Source organism: Malaclemys terrapin, chromosome 16, assembly GCF_027887155.1.
Source record: "Malaclemys terrapin pileata isolate rMalTer1 chromosome 16, rMalTer1.hap1, whole genome shotgun sequence".
NCBI lineage: Eukaryota > Metazoa > Chordata > Testudines > Emydidae > Malaclemys > Malaclemys terrapin.
Genome location: NC_071520.1, coordinates 9,501,469 through 9,519,020, shown reverse-complemented (window position 1 = coordinate 9,519,020; position 17,552 = coordinate 9,501,469). Strand labels below are relative to the sequence as shown.

The 17,552-nt window shown below is 45.3% G+C and overlaps 1 protein-coding gene across 2 annotated transcripts in view; it reads left to right on the top strand.

Moving 5' to 3' along the window:
• Positions 1-17,552, top strand: part of TAOK3 (TAO kinase 3) — a 145,521-nt gene that overhangs the window by 61,122 nt on the left and 66,847 nt on the right. For both annotated transcript variants that reach the window (XM_054006660.1, XM_054006661.1), the window contains exons 2-5: positions 6,128-6,233; positions 9,310-9,518; positions 14,628-14,699; positions 16,319-16,420. In XM_054006660.1, the coding sequence (XP_053862635.1) occupies positions 9,399-9,518; positions 14,628-14,699; positions 16,319-16,420 (294 nt within the window). In that variant the 5' untranslated portion in view covers positions 6,128-6,233; positions 9,310-9,398. The remainder of the gene's footprint in view (positions 1-6,127; positions 6,234-9,309; positions 9,519-14,627; positions 14,700-16,318; positions 16,421-17,552) is intronic.

The window sequence follows — 17,552 nt, the reverse complement described above, 5'->3', positions numbered from 1 at the left end:
CACAGCAACGGTATCTGGTTCCATTTCTAATTAAAAAAAAAAACAAAAACAAAAGATTAAAATGTAAAAATAACTGCTGGATTTGCTCCCCCCCTGATTAAACATTGTCTGGAAGCAGAGATGCCACCTTTCAGAGCATGGGCCACACAATGGTCACATTTCCCGCTTCTAAGAAGCAAAGTGGCTACAAAGCTAAAAACAATGGGTTATAAACTCAACCTCTGTAGTTCATTTAGGTCAGTGTTGCCCAAATGTTGGAAAGCTGAGCTTGCACACCAGGAAATAAACCGATTGTGCCCTCCCCTGTCCTTGTTGCATTTTGTTGTGCCATGTGTTATGAAGGCCCACCCATCTTAATGTGCACATCTGTTGCACCCCCACGTGGGCTTTTGTGCTCCTGCCACTTTGGGAAATGCTGGGGAAGTGTTCATAATATGATGCATCCTTTTATTTCTTGCATGCTTTGAGCTGCCAGTGTTCGTTAGCTAAATGTGAACTATCCTCATTGGTAGGGTTACCATACGTCCGGATTTTCCCAGACATGTCCGGCTTTTGGGGGCTCAAATCCCCGTCCGGGGGGAAATCCCCAAAAGCCGGGCATGTCCGGGAAAATCGGGAGGGCTCGGTGGTGCTCGGCCGGGCCGGCAGTGCGGGGCCGGGGGCATGGTGCCGGGCCGGGAACCAGGGTCACAGTGCCGGGCCGGGCGCGGGGCCGGAGGGAGAGCTGGGGGCGCGGTGCCGGGCCGGGAGCCAGTCAGCCGGGCCGGCGGGGAGCCGGTCAGCCGGGCCCGCGGGGAGCTGAGCCCGCGAGGAGCCGCGCCGGCGGGGAGCCGATCAGCCGGGCCCGCGGGGAGCCGATGAGCCGGGCCCGCGGGGAGCCGATGAGCCGGGCCCGCGGGAAGCCGGGCCCGCGGGGAGCCGATCAGCCGGGCCCGCGGGAAGCCGATCAGCCGGGCCCGCGGGGAGCCGATCAGCCGGGCCGGCGGGGAGCCAGGCCCGCGGGGAGCCGATCAGCCGGGCCGGCGGGGAGCCGATCAGCCGGGCCCGCGGGGAGCCGGGGAGCTGGGGGGTGCGCCAGGCCGCCGGGGGCCGGCAGTGCTGGGCGGGCCGGGGGTGGTTGGCCGGGGCCGGCACCCCAGGGCCCGAGCCGACCCAGGCTGGAGCTGCCGGGGGGCCAGCCTGGGCCGCACCTCCTCCCCCCCACACCCCCCTTACCTGCTTCAGGCTTCCCGCGAATTAAATGTTCGCGGGAAGCAGGGGAGGGGGCGGAGACTTTGGGGAGGGGGCGGGGTTGGGGAGGGGCTGGGGGCGGGGCCGGGGGCTGTGGAGTGTCCTCCATTTGGAGGCACAGAATATGGTAACCCTACTCATTGGTATCTAAGTTAGCACCCATTGAAATGAGCAATGCAGTTCATACGTCAGAGCTATTGTTTTAGGCTCTCTGCAAAGTCAGGAGGACCTTGCTTCATCAGCTATTCACTCCATGTATGGAAGATTTTCTTTGCAACTGTAACAACTAGAGCCTTAATTTTTTTTAAATGAAAATGAAGACACTGGAAAATAATTAAGGTGTGTCTACACCTCTACCCCCAGCTAGTGATTTGACCCCTACTTTGGGAAGCACTAGTCTAGTCCCTGGAGATTTCTTGCAAGCATACAACTAGCTGTTTTAAAAAAAAATTATATGTAGCCCCAGTGCCGCTGTGTGTGAGAAGGGAAAACAGCGCCACAGATGCTTTCTAGTGATGCTAGATGATTAAAGAGTTTCCAGAAAGTACCTGCCATAAAGTGCCCAGAAGACCCCAACAGTTTGACAATCTGTGTCATCCCCTCCCCCCATCCAGCTTCTGCCGCCATCCTGGTACAAGTTAGCACTGGTCGACTCACGTAACCGTTTGTGATTAGGATACTTGTGGTAGTCCACAAAGCTGCAGCATCCCCATGTCACCTGAGAAACATCTTGCACATTGGAGATGATCAGTCTGATTTTAAATTGGAAGGTGTAAGGTAGAGGATAACTTTTTCTCTGGTATTTTTCCTCCTTTCCTTTGCAAGCGGCTCAATTCCACGTCCATCTGAAGTCCGTGGCAAAACTCCTATTGTCTTCAGTGATAGCATGATCCAGGCCCATAATCTGTCTCATCTCCTCCTTTCCTACCAATGAAAAAGGAATTGTTTAGTATCTGTCAGTAGTTACTTTCTCCCGAACATTAGTCCCACCTCCCCGCCCCGGGTATTTGAAGATCCTTTTATTTTTAGCAGCACTGCTGTATGTCAGTAATAGTTAACAAGAGCTGGCCAGGCTCTAAGGCTGAGAGTTTTTCAAAAGTGCCCAGTAACTGAGTGGGTCAGTTTTCGGATGCCCAATTTGAGAAACTCTGAAAGTTGGCCTGATTTGCAGAAAGTGCTGAAAATATCAAGTCCCTTTTTGCTTTTGAAAGTCTTGGCCAACATTTGAAGCACTGTCAATGTTTCACTGCTTCAGAACATGTTCTCTCCGATCTTCTCAATTTGCTGCTTGGGACTGTAGGAGGACTCTTTTAGGTAGAAACTGTCTTTGGCTGTGCTAATTAAGTAGCTTAACAGACAAATATTCAGTTGACTGTTATTTGAACTGGTTCAGCTGTCCCTCTTTGACTCACATCTGCCATAATGCCCACAAGAACTGAGCCATCCAACTCAAGTTAAAGTTTTCTAAGACTTTTAATCTGCCCTTTAAACTAAAAAAACCTTAGTTTTAAAAGCCTTGACTTTGCCCAGTAGCAATGCAACCTTGTGATTGTGCCCAGTGTTTCTCCTCTGTTTTGTTCCCCATTGATTGCACCACGTCACTTAGTATAGGATCCTTGCTCCGAAGATCTTAATCTATTATACCGAGATGCTAGGTGTGCTTCAGAGCACTATAAAGGAACTCGGTAATAATGTTCTAATCGGTTGGACATGCAAAAGTGATGGGGGGCAGGACATTTTTCAGCTTGAATTTTGCTCTCTCTTTTTTTACTGGAAAATACTAAGTATCAATAAGGCTGCAATGAGTACTCATGAATCTCCTTGCCTGACTCTATCTCTGTCCCTGTTAGCAGCAAGATAGCATCACCCAGGGCCTGGCATTAAGAATGGTGCTTGCTTTCTTGCTTTGAGTAGTCTTTCAAAGACAATTTGGTTGAATTGCACAGTTTTCTTGGTTAGTGGAAGATAGGGTGCATTTAAGTAGAGAGAGTTGGATGAACTGGTATTTTCCTCAATACAACTTTTCTTTATTGTTTTAAACCCAGATGGATTTCTCACTTCGGTAACGGACAGTAGACCTGTTATTATACGTTCTTTGCACATATCTGCAGGCTCGCTGTAAATATAGCTCCTTTGGGTGGGGCCAGTCAGCTGCAAAGGAATAATCATTTCATTCATCTGTTTTTTGTCAAGAGTTTATTTTTGAGGCTTTTTTTTTTTTAATGCAGCCTTTCAGGATCTCTTCCTGGAGTTCTGCTAAGAATATTTGAACAAATGTTTCACTGTATTGCCCTCTTCAGGGGGATGGACAAAGGTATCTTTCTTTGAAATGATATTGCTGCCATTCTTGGTGCCAGCTGGATGAAGGAGAAGGAATGTCTGTCAAGGGAGTGTCCTCTAACGGTTAACTGCAGGGACTCTGGAGACAAGATTCTTCACTTCTGTTCTTAGCTCCATCTGACTCAGGCCAGGCCTGTCCTTGGAAGGCATTGGTATATGGGTATACTAGACTAGCAAAGCACTCCCCATGTGGCTCCATCATCCTTCCTCAAGCAAAATAAGCTATCCCAGCAAACGCGCAGTTTTCCCAGTATAACTGTGTCTACACCAGGGGTTTTGCCAGCACATGTGTGTCCGTCACAAATAGCACCTCTGATGGGCAACAACTCTGGCAAAAGTTTGTAGACCCAGCCTCATTGTATTCATTTCTCTGTGCCTAAATTCCTCTCCCTCCCCCAAGGCATAATACTTACCTTAGAGGTGTTGAAAGTGCTTTGAGAGCATCAGATGGAAATGATATCATTACAAAGTATTATTGCTCGTTTTTATGACACTGTAGCTGAAAACTGAGGACAAGAGGGTTTTAGCCTTGATGGCAATCGGTGCTTTATCCTTGAAACACATATGGTCCACCCAGACCGAGTACCCTACAAGAGTTACAAATCAAAAAGGGCTTTCTTACCCTCCATTTGTCGTACAAAAGACACCTCTACCCCGATATAACGCTGTCCTTGGGAGTCAAAAAATCTTACCACATTATCGCGAACTTGCTTTGATCCGCCGGAGCACACAGCCCCGCCCTCCTTGGAGCACTGCTTTACTGCGTTATATCTGAATTAGTATTCTATCGGGTCGCGTTATATCGGGGTAGAGGTGTACTTATGTTGTTTATGGAACTAGGCTTCTGTCAGCCGAGCTCATTACACATGCCAGAGGCTCCTTGCATCTCTCCATTCCCCCCACAAGCTCCCTGTTGGTCCCCTCCCATCTGTCGCTATTTCAGGGACTCCTTGCAACTTCCCCCACCGCCATATATCAGGTGTGTCCCCATGTCCCCCATTTCTTCCTTGCTTCTCCGTGGCAGGGTCCACGTTTACCCTTCCCCCCTCACTATTTCTTGTTTCTGTCTGGGAGATAAATTGTTCAGGGTTAACATTCATGGTGGGCAGCGCTGTTGGGGGGGTGGGCAATTGGCAGGTATCCTTTATGTTGGAAGGTGCTAATAGCTGCCACCAACTGGTTCTTTGATCTATAGACAGGTGAGACCTGATTAAAGCTGAGGGGTCTGCTTAACCCAGCACCAGGGCTCAGTGCTTCCCCTATTGGTATCCCGATTTTTCACAGAAATCAACAGGGTCCTGCCCATAGATGCCTAGAACATTCCCTAAAATTATGGACTTGATTGGAATGGGTTGTTCGCAAGTTACCGTATTACATCCAAACAAAGAGAAGCCATGGAGTCAGGGCCTCACCAGCTCGGCCAGCTACAGACGGTTCAAAAAAAGGGGCCTACCTGGGACTGAACAGATAGAGGTGCTGATTCAGAAATTTGGTAGGGATCAAAAACAGGAAATGGAGGGAAAAACTTGAGGGGGATACAAATGAGATAAAGGAGTGGGATACAAGCCTGAGCTAGTGGTAGCTTTAATAAAGTTGGTGACCTCTCTTGTAGCCCACATTATGATACATCACAGGCCTGAGGTTTATAGCTAGGGCCCAGCAAATTCATGGTCATGAAAAACGCATCATGGACCGTGAAATGTACCAGATTTCACGGGGGAGACCAGTGTTTCTCAAATTGGGGGTCCTGACCCAAAAGGGAGTTGTGGGGGGGGGGGGTCACCAGATTATTTTAAGGGGCTCGCGATATTGCCACCCTTACTTCTGTGCTACCATCAAAGCTGGGTGGCCGAAGATCAACAGCTGTTGGCCAGGCAGCACAGAAGTAAGGATGGCAATACCGTACCATACCATCATTACTTCCGCACTGCTGCTTTCAGAGTTGGGCAGCCGGAGAGTGGCGGCTGCTGACTGAGGGCCCAGCTCTGCAGGCAGCAGCGCAGAAGTAAGGGTGGCAATACCCTACCAGGCCATCCTTCCTTCTGCGCTGCTGCTGACGGCGGCTCTGTCTTCAGAGCTGGGCTCCTGGCCAGCAGCCGCTGCTCTCCAGCTGCCCAGCTGTGTAGGCAGCGCTGCCGCTAGCAGCAGTGCAGAAGGTAAGGGTAGTAGTACCGCAACCCCTTCCCCCCACAATAACCTTGCGACCCCCCCCCCCACCAAACTCCTTTTGGGGTCAAGACCCCTACAATTACAACACTGGGAAATTTCAGATTTAAATAGCTGAAATCATGAAATTTATGATTTTTAAAATCCTCTGACCACAAAATGGACCATGAATTTGGTAGGGCCCTACTTATAGAACATGGGGAAAGTCCGTTCTCTTTACCTGAAAGGGAAAGAACAGCACAGATAATGGGCATTACTTGTACTAGGGCACCCTGGCATGGTCCAGCGATAAGAGGAAGTCTCCTGGTTACCTTTAATATCTGCATACCTAGCTATTAGCATATGTACAAAGAATTTATACAGTGTTCCTCTACATGTTTTTCCCTTACAGGAAAACCGAGTGCACAGAACTTGGGGAGACAACAGGAGAACACGTATAAAGATGCTGCTGAAATGCGTCTGAGCCATAGATTGTGGTTTGTGCCACAGTTAAACAGGTACGATTCAGCTGAGTGTGTTCTGCATGCCCTCAGTGAACAAGCATTTATCTGTCATGCATTATGCTCCATTAGTTAGAAGTCCTGATGCAGGGAGTCTGAATGGCCATGACTGCAGGCTGTGGAATGATTTCTATCCAAGATTAAAATCTTTCTTCACCATCACTGTACCTTGAGATTTCAGATCTCCAGAACCTCCAAGTCTACCATTGTTGTGCTGTGTAGTTTATTTTATGGCTGCTGTATTTTGACCAGTCCATTCTCCGGTGTCTCACTGCCATTTAGGATCTGGTTTCTAACATGAGAATGACACAGTAATGTCAGAGTTTAGAATTTTGCTCAAAAAGCCAGTGCCCAACTGGTAGGAAATTATCTTAATTTGACAAAGCCACAGACAAACATGGCGACATTTCAGCTTTTAGTTAAAAATAATGGCAATGTAAATTTTAAAGTGCAGAACCATTTCCTTCTCAATAGCAAAGTAAGTTTTTGCTGGAGGATCTGGCTGTTATTTCAGGCCCAGGTTGCATTTTTAAATGTTGCAGATTTCTGAGAATCTTACTCTTCTAATGGGGAGTTTTCAAAACATCAAACCCCAAACTTTCGGGCATGGCTACACTTGCAGATGTAGAGCGCTGAGAGTTAAACCCGCCCTCAGAGAGCGCAGTAGGGAAAGCGCTGCAGTCTGTCCACACTGACAGCTGCAAGCGCACTGGCGTGGCCACATTTGCGGAACTTGCAGCAGCATTGAGAGCGGTGCATTATGGGCAGCTATCCCAGCATGCAAGTGACTGCAACGTGCTTTTCAAATGGGAGGGAGGGGAATGAAGTGACAGGGAGTGTGTTGTGTGTATGTGGGGGGAGAGAGAGTGGGTTTTCGGGGTGCTGAGAGTGTGTCAGCATGCTCCCCCGCCCGCCTCTCTCACTCACTCAAAGCAAACAGTAAATATTTGGTATCAGAGGGGTAGCCGTGTTAGTCTGAATCTGTAAAAAGCAACAGAGGGTCCTGTGGCACCTTTGAGACTAACAAAAGTAAATGTTTGCTTTTTCTCGGAGCTGATAAGCAGCCGGCTTCTCCGAAACGGGCTTTGAAACGGCATTTCCACATTCCTGCAGCCAATTTCACAACAATGACAAGAGTGGCCACTTGACTTAAGGGGATTATGGAACATTTCCGGAAGCTGATCAGAGCGCAGTAATGCAACACTTCATTCACACTAGCGCCGCAGCGCTCCAGCGGGGGCACAGCAAACATTATTCCACTCGCCGAGGTGGAGTACCAGCAGCGCTGTAGCTGCGGAGTCCGAGCGCTCTACGTGCCTTGCCAGTGTGGACGGGAAGTGAGCTAGGGTGCCCGGGGCTCCTTTATTGCGCTGTAACTCGCAAGTGTAGCCGAGGCCTTCGTGACTAGTTCCCCTCGCTTTTGGCAAAACAAGTCAAATATCATAGAACCATTTATTTTTGTCGTCTGTATTGACTAATATGATGCAAGAGCATGGCTTGTTGTTGCTCCTCTTCTCCCTCCTTGTCTTATTGGTGTGTTTGGTTGAAATTGGTGAGCAGTAACACACAGTGATCCAGAGAATGGAAATATCATAAAATGGGCCTGTATTATATTTTCATGGTGGGGTGTTTTTTCTTCTGAACAACTTGTAAATAAGAAACACTGATTTTATTTTCCGGAATTAAACTTTTTTTTGAATGGACATCTTAAGTCTTCCATTAAGTACAGTTCTTTGCTGCGTGAGCTGGTACACATACTAAAGAAAGATGAGCTCCAGTAAAGAACTGGCTTGTTGGATGACATAGCCCCGTGGTTTTCAAACTTCGGGTCGCGACCCAGTACTGGGTCGTGGCATGTGAGGCACTGGGTCACTCTAGTCAGCACCGCCGACTGGGACATTAAAAGTCCTGTCAGTGGTGCTGCAGACTGGTGTCTACCTGCTCCGACACCGCGGGCGAAGCCGGGGTGCAGAGGCAGGCTTCTGAAGCAGCCAGGAGCAGGTCCGGCTCCTAGGTGGAGGCACGCAAGCAGCTCTGCGTGTCTTTCGCCCGCAGGCACCGCCCCCTCAGCTCCCCTTGGTGTGGTCCATGGTACCAGGACAGGCGGGAAGCCTGCCTCTGCATCCTGGCTGCACTGCTGACCGAGAGCTGCCGGTGGTAAGTCTGCGCCCCAACCCTGTGCCCCAATCCCCTGCCCCAGCCCTGAGCCCCTTCAAAACTCGGAACCCCTTCCTGTACCCCAAACCCCTCATCCCCAGCCCCACCCCACAGCCTGCACCCCCAGCCCAGAGCCCTGACCCCCTCCCGCACCCCAACCCCCTGCCCTAGCCCTGAGCCCCCCCAAACCCAGAGCCCCCTCCTGCACCCCAAACTCCTCATCCCTGGCCCCACCCCAGAGCCCTGCCCCCCTCCTGCACCCCAACCCCCTGCCCCAGCCCAGAGCCCCAAACCCCTCATCCCCAGCTCCGTTGGGTCACGGGCATCAACAGTTTTCTTCAACTGGGTCCCCAGAAAAAAAGTTTGAAAACCACTGACATAGGCTGTAGGGTTGGATTTTCAAAAACACCTCTGTGACTTAGGAGCTATTGAAAGCCAATGGGACTAGTGCATTTAGGCACTTCCTGAAAATCCCATCCATTCAAATTATCATATGTAAATTAAATAGAGCAGGTCACCAATTGGCAAGTGGAAAGAGAGTAATATCCAAACAAGAGAGACTAATAAAAAGATGCATAACAAAGTGTGATTCTTTAAAAACTGGCATATCAGGAGATCTGCATTGAGACTGTTAGTAGAAACTTCTATCACCAAACAACTTCCCTCTTCACATGGACATTAGTATAGCCTCAAACTGCAGTACTTACTTCCAGTATCCCACAAATGGCTATTATGCACAGAATGCCTAGTTATCTATACTCCTCTATTTGACTAATAATTAAACATAATTACTTGAAAGAAACAATGGATAAGCCTTGTTGTTTTGAAGTTATTTCCTCTAATTTCACAGTAGAAAGGGTGAACAAAAACATGCATAAAAGTAGCTGGTGAATGATGAACATTGTTGTTCTTCCAGGTGCTGTGTTATCTGCAAACTACTTTGTCAATGAGGGAAGAAACTGATTGGGAATTTAAAGCACGAACTAGGTCATAATACTGTTCAACATGCCCAAAGGGGTGCCGAAGGACCCAGAGATAGCTGACCTGTTCCACAAAGATGATCCTGAGGAAATATTTGTGGGTTTACATGAAATTGGACATGGAAGTTTTGGAGCAGTTTACTTTGTAAGTATATTTGTTCACCCACATTTCTCCAAAGAAACACTTGTCAATAATAGTAAAACGTGGGACTTTTAGAAGTGACTCTGATACAAAGTTATGAGGGCCTTACAGACACTAGCTTCCTCTCAGTACACCTGTGAGATAAATGTATGATGGAGACATCTCTTAATCCACTGCTGAAGTGCAGCTGTTTCTGAGGAAAAGCCCACCTCACTGTATCAATGCAAGGCATTTAATACACAAGTGCTCGCGGTGAGAAGGGAGTGCTGTATCTGGATGAAGATGAAGGACAAATTTAGCCAGGCAGAACATAATCCACCAAGCTAATTTTTATCAGAAACACCAGGATTTAACATCATTGTCCTTGTGGAAAGTGGCATGGGTTCTTTAATGACCATAAGTGGCTTGAATTTGTTTTCTATCTGACTTGCTTTCTGTGTTTCTAAATTGTCTGCAAATTCATGGATCCCAGGAACTGATGAATTCAACAGGCAACTGAAGCTAAAAGCCATTTTCAGTAGTAAATTGGTCCCATGGCTGCTGGCCTAGAATCTTCACTGAGTCAGTAGCAAAAACAAAGATATCGTGGAGGTCCTCTGTGGCATTTCTCTACTGCTCCTAACATTAGAGAGATTGAGATGCTCATATTACCGAGATCATTTGAAGGTGTAATCCTGCTTCCCTCCCCGCCACAGCACTTTTAACTATAGCAGAATCTGTATGAAACAGTATTAATAGATGTTAAATATCCACATTAACTGATTAAATATCATGGCAGTAATAGTTTAGAGAAGCAATTTTAAAAAGAGTTTGTTCAAAAAGTAACTGAAGTTGAATCACTGAGTGATGGTGCCCATGATAAATTAAGTTCAGCATCTTTGTAGGAGGAATTGTACCAAAACTTGGCATTGTAACGCTGAATTTCAAAAAGAAAAATTAAAAAAATAAGGAAGATAGAGAAATTAAACACAAAAGTTAAGATAGACCCTTTGATTTAAGCCTGGGAGTTAATGAGAAATATTATAACAGATTCCTGATAAGTATGGATAGCCCCAACAAAAAAGGCCAGGAAAAACTGGTTAAATTTCACCTCATTCAGAAAACGGCTTCAACTGAACTACATTTTCATTAGAAAGGAACATAAGTGAAGACATTCAGAAGTGATGGGTCACTTTGGATGCCACTCTTGAAACACATTAAGTGGGCCCAATTTTCAGAAAGTGCCGAGCATCTGGTCTCTGAAAATTAGTCCTCTTTAAGGTATCTCAAGTTGGGCCTTCAAAATCTCTCATCAGTTTTGAAAACTTTGACCATAACCTCTAATAGATTAAAAAGTAAAGTTGGAAGAGCAAGTAGTCAAACATGTAAAATCAAATAAAAAGGAAATTATTAAGGTCTCTGGAAGTTTGTGAGGGAAGTTGTAGGTCTGCTAAGCCACCACCATGGACCAAAGGGAGCAGCCTAAATAGTCTTTGTATTGCATTAGACTTCATCACAGGCTATGCTGGGGAAATACTCGTTCTTTTCTGGTAATATGGAACTGACTGAGGTGTTGCAACAACTAATAAAATAGCAACAAGTCACCCAGATTACATGGAATTCACCCAAAAGTTCCGAAGATCTTAAGAATCTGATACTGGCCACTGTCAGAGGCAGGATACTGGAGTAGATGAACCAATGGTCTGATCAGGTATGGCACTACCTATGTACTTAGTGCTTGAAACTAGAATGTACAAAAACACTAGAAAATATACTGAGTAGGGAATAATTCTGCATTGACAGAGAGAGACTCTAACAGGTTTTCTCCAGCTTGAACTTCTGTGATTCTGTGGACCCACAACATGGGTTCACCTTTGGAAAATTCCCTTCTGGAACTCCACTAAATATACCTTTACTCTTTTGCAAATTGTTTCCCTTCCATTCAGTTCTCAAAACCTCTGCCTAAAGACTTATCATCTTTGCCTATCACTCTTCGTATTGGAAGGACAGTTGTTGCTCAATGGTTTGCCTTTCTCTTATTGGCCCAGTTTCCCCCCTCCATCTGTATATATAGTCCTGTTAGCAATTTTTTGCTGTTTTGTCCATTGAAACAACTTGTGGGAAGACATCTCAATGCATGGAAGTGCACATATTTAACTGAGAATTAATGTAGGATGATAAATGTGACAGCTTGGAGGGAAATAGCTGCAGAGATCTGTGTCTTCATTTTGGATACACTTTCTTACAGCTGTAGAGTATGACTAGTTCTGTGGCGGTGCTTTTGTTGAGCTTTCTAACCGTCATTATCTGTACAGGCAAAATTACCGAGCAGTGCTCTGTTTTTAAGGATAATTGTCTAGTGAAGTGTGTGTGTGTGTGTGTGTGTGTTTAGGCACAATTGATTGGCTAGTTTTCTGCGTTTATTTGGTTTGACCTTTTTATTTGAGTTGGTACTGATGCCACTGTATTCAGCCAAGGCATTGATCTGTTTCTTTTCATGATAATGATAGCATTTGAATTTCATAGCCCTCCCATGGGCACTAAACTTCAACAGAATACTTGTGAAAATATGAATTTTGTTAGTTCATTCTGCTATGCTATCTACTTTTGACTATTATCAGTATTTTTTTCCCTAGTGGACTGAATAAAGGCTAAAATATTCCTGGCCTCACTTTGTCACCAGGTTTCAGGGTTTATGCACCTTCACCGAGCAATTTTATATTTTTATTCAAAAAGATGATTTTCCTCAATAACCTTAGGCTAGTTAAACACTGAACCATGAAATAAAGTGGTGGATGGTATTTGACAAAGCAAATGAGGGGGTATTAAAAGCTATGTTCCATGAATAATGCACTTGCGATCTGGCAAGATATTCACAAATGATCTACTAAAGGCAGCCCCAAATATTTCAACATGTAGGTATTTGTCATATACACATTCAAACTCTGTAGCTTATTTCAGCCTGAAGGATACCAGAGCACTTTAAATGCAACAATTGCCCTCTGCTATGATGAAATATGGCAGCTGTTTAACATGGAACAGCAATAGTACGCAACAAGTCAGGGCAGGAAATGAATACTATATCCGATAACGGGGGGAACTGAGGTAGAAAGAATTAGTTTGAAATTTGTCCAGAGTGAGAGGGCTAACTCCAATTAAGCAAAATGTGCTTGAGATCCTTAATGGTGAATCAGGATCTCAAGTGGTCAGGGCTACAGCTTTTCATCTTATCCAAAAGCTGTTTCTTCTGGCTTTCCTTAATTCGTCGGATGAGGACTTCATGCTTCTGACAGTAGAACACAATTTACCTATTCCATTGTGCCAGACGTTACTCTAAATCCATTAACTCTCTTAAATACTTCTCTTGGTATTTATGTTGGCCCAGTGTAGCACTATTTTCCCTGCGTTACAAAACATCTTGGGGGATTAATATATTTGTGAAAGCACATGACTTGTCCACACAGGTGACACACTGAGTTTGTTATGCCTCCCTTTTAACTTATTACAAATTCTGAGCTTTTAGTTGTTGCCAATCTTGTTCTTCAGATTTCCAGTGTTACAGAGAGAACAGCATTTAACCATGTTTCAGACTAAACTGTTCACTTTCTCTATTTGACTCTTTTGGAGAACTCAAGGTGGCTTGTTGCCAGTCCAGGCAAATAGATCACTTATTCTGGAACCATGAGTTTTCAAGCTTCCGTCAACCGTTCTTTTGTTATGCAGGCTAAAGAAAAGTAGAATGTTCATAAAACCCAATGGCTTTGATAACAAAAATATTTAATACACAGCTAGCTCACAATACATGGCCTAATGTCTTGCTTGTTCCCTTGAAATAACATTAAACATTTGACCTACACTCTCAAAAGGCAGGAAATTCGTGCTACTTTTGAAGTGTTCTCCTGAGCCTTCCATGTGCTGCCTAGGTACAATATTGTAGCACATGTATAAAAATCACCTGAGATTCAGAGTCCCCTCTCATTATTTAGGGGTCCAATCCTGCAACGTATATTGAGCATCCCTGTCTCCCTGGGTGCTGAGGGCACTTGACAATTTGCAGGATCTTTTAAAACTAGATTAAGTGTTGACGACTGTATGGTAGGGCATGATCCTTTGCTGGCCAAGGGGAGGGAGTGTAACAATCTAATACAGCTTTCATCTCCAACTGCTGCGATTCTGGAACCAAGCCCTTTACATTTAAAAAAGCTTTACATTGTTACTAAAATACCTCTTCTCCCCTGCCTCCACCCCAAAGCATTAGGGTCATGTGCAGTACTACTAACACATAATACAATTGAAGCATAATAAAATCTCCCTCAACATTTAAAACAAAGCCAGTGAAGGGGACTGGAAACAGCGGGAGGGAGGAAAGGGGAATAAGTATTGGGCCAACGTTGATCTCTCTTGATTGTCAGGCCTTCAAGGAAAAAAACAGAGTTCTCTTGGAAACTAGGGAGAAGAGGGAGTGAGATGGGTGCCAGGAGTTCCATACCCATATCAACCACTGCAAAGGCACACTTGCCTGCTGGCCTTGTCTAGACCGGTGAAGTTCTCCAGAAGGTGACCTGTGGTCTCAGCTACCCTTCAGGAGAAGGCTTTCATATTGTCCCACAGCTACCAAATCTGCAATTTGCTGGGGATGGTGGGTGTCCCAAGGAGTCCAGAGAGAATAAAATATTAGGCTAATCCAATAGGAGAGCTGCTACTCATTCTTTATGTTAGCTGGGGCCTGGTGGCTGCTGGGCAGGGCTGTTGTCAGCTGGGCCAGCGTGCATTGTGCTTTGCCAAGTTGCTCTGCAGTTCCCAGCGGCCTGATCCTGATACCGCTAGACTCAGTAGCAAAGCTCTCACTAGGCACAGAGTTGGGTACCAGGTTTGCACTGTAATAGAGCTGTTGCTGATACCCAGAAGCGGGCAGGGAGGTAGCTTGGAATTGGACAGGTGGATGAGCCAATGTTGCAGCTGGGGTCCAAATGGTGGTATCCTGAATTAGAGTCCAGAGGAAGGGAGTCTCTGAAGCACGTGAGCTTGCCAGTATGTGGGATAAGAAGGAAAAACCTGGACTTGCACCAAAGGCACATCTGACTCCATAGGAAAAAATTCTGATTTAATTTCTTTCTCTTTCCCCTGCTCCAGGCCACACATTCCCACAGTAATGAAGTGGTGGCGGTCAAGAAAATGTCCTACAGTGGGAAGCAAACAAACGAGGTAAGATAGATCGAGCTAGTTTTTCACGTGAACTCTGTGCACAGCAGCCATATAAACCTGTACAGAGAGGTTAGCTGGGGTTTTCCTTTGGCCCTGGCAAACCAGAGTCTTTAATGCATGTAATAGTCACTCACTTCCATAGGAAAGGCAAATGCGTGAGTGTGAATTCTGATGAATGGTAGGTTTTAATGAAGTCAAGGTGAATTCAGAAGGGATTGTGTGGTCATTACTTCAGTAGCATCTGCCTTAGAAGCACATCAGAGCCATAGCTGTTGCAATGCTACGACATCAGCCAGAAAGGGCAACTAACTTGCACTACAGACTCTGAAGCTGAACAAATGGTTTCTCCAGTTGTATGGAATCCCTCCCTGAAACCAGTCTCACTTCAGCTGTTGCTTTTTTGGATGATCTTCTCCTATAAAGCTTGCTACTTCGGTAGACGTTCTCTAACTGGATGGATGCGTAGACTTGCAGTAGAGAGCAGGCTTCTGTGCTATTAATAAGGAAGAGGCAGTTTCAGATGTTTTTCCTACTCTGCTGTGTTGGTCTCAAGCATGTGTGTTACCTATTCCCTCTGACATTTCAAATGTCCGTATGCCTTTTATTACATTACAGAAGGAATCAAAACCTATTAAAGTTACAGCAGACTGCTCACACCACTAGCCTTCATGACAGATTTCAGTTACTGCTGTCTGGTTTTGGAAGCACTGGTTTCGTAATAAACCTGAGAAAACTTTGCACTTCAAGTGTAGAACAGTGTCCGTGTTTTTTGAGAAACGTTTATTGCAGATAAAATAACTCTCACAATAGTATTGTGGGAATTCTAAAGTTGACCTTAATAGTCAAAAAGAGCAAAACTTAGCTAACTTTTTTTTTACTTGTCTTCGTACAACATGGACCTAGACAACAACAAGACAATCCGCTCCTGTAACTGTTGATTCAGAGTGGGACTGTTCTTGAGGTTTTGGAATATGGAGAGAAGGGTATAAAGTAAACCCTGTACTGGCTATCTCTAAATTAGTCATGGAGGGATAAAATAAATGTACCTGTCATTGGCCAGTTGCTGGATAACTCTGTAGTTTATTTAAACCCTTCACCAATTTGATAAAATTGACTCACAATGCATTAAATATAATCACTTAACAGCTGGCATGATTTGAACTAGGGTGATTTCAAAGGTCAGTGATTAGAAGTGACACCACCTTTGGGGAATTTTTTTTGCTTCTGTGTAAGATTAACAGAGCTAGATTGCCCTCTCCCATCTAGCTCAGAGTTCGCAAAGAGAGGATTTGAAAGCCTTCATCCACTTCCTGGTATCAGTCCCGTAGTTCTCCTTGTATGATTGGCAGGTCTTCCGAGTGAGTAATTTAAACAATGAAAGGGAAAGATGAGATGGTAGCAACAGAGGTGTCGGGCTGGTGTTAATTGGGAGGCTGGGAAAAGGAGAGAAAATGGGGTGATTGTTCTCTTGACTTTCTCAGATAGTAAAATTGTCTCATGGTTGCTTCCCAAATCTGCAGTAATACCTGACTGTGCTGCAGTAGCCGCAGGTTGTAGTGGAGAATGCAAGATGAGGGATTGACGTAAGGATGAATTCCTCCTGTTTTTGTTTTCAATAGAAATGGCAGGATATCATCAAGGAAGTCAAGTTCCTACGGCAGCTGAAGCACCCCAACACCATAGAGTACAAGGGCTGTTACTTGAAAGAGCACACTGCCTGGGTGAGTGAGAGCCATGTGGCGTTTACAGCTCTTCCCGGGCAGGACCGCTTGCCCTTAGGTGCCTGAATATCTGGTAAATGATCCTGTCCACACAACACTGAATACTTAATATTCCTTGTAGTCTCTTTCATCTTGAAGGATCCTCAGTGACTTACAAGGGGAGTGGAAATTCTGGATAGGGACACTGGGGCAGATCCCTACTTCTATATAAAAGTACCTTGTTAGTTCACACAGATCGGCCAGGGCATTTAGTTTTGTAATAAGAGTTCCTCCAACATCCCCTCACAGTCAACAGCATGGCTGCTAGCTAATCTGCTTCAGAAGAACGAAGGGTTTGGTTGACTCTGCTGGGATTTGACTGCGGGATCCAAGGGGCTGTAGGTAATTTGAACCTGATCCCAGAATCCTCATCTAGCTCATTAGTCTACTGTGAGGTAGAATTTGTCGGAGTGTTTTATTTATTGTCTCCCTACCATATTTCTTGCAACTCCAGGGTTTCTTTGCAGTTTCTCAGCCTTCAGGCCCAACCTCTTTTATTTGTGATTATGTAGCATCTCCTCCAAAGCTCATCGAAGTCAGAATCTTTCTGTTGAGTTCAGTAGACTTTGGATCAAGCCCATAATTTGTTGATGTCCATGCCGAAAGGCCTTTACATTTTATAGTTTCTCAGTCCTGAAAGCCCAATCTTTTACTGTAGGGTCTTTAAAACAATAACCTCCATATACATGACTGCTTGTAGTGGTAGAATCTATCCTAACCTTTACAAAAGTCAGTGGGGTGATCCAGTGAATTACAGCTCCTTACATCTATGCTTGGGATATTAGTTGCAACTATAACTAACTAAAAATAAAATAACGCCTAGAAGAACATAATATGAGAGGATCCAACTGGCATGGCTCTGCAAAGGAAAATCATTCCTCTCACTCACTTATTAGGATTCTTTGAACATGTCCATAAAATAGTGGATGAAGGAGAACCAGGTAATTCACTTAGCTTTTCAAAAGGTCTTTGACAAGGACTTTCACAAGAAGGTACTACAGAAACTTAGTCGTCATGGGGCAAGAGGCAACATTGTCATGGATCAAAAACTGGCTAAGAGAAAAAGAGAGGAGGAATAAATAGTTAATTTTCA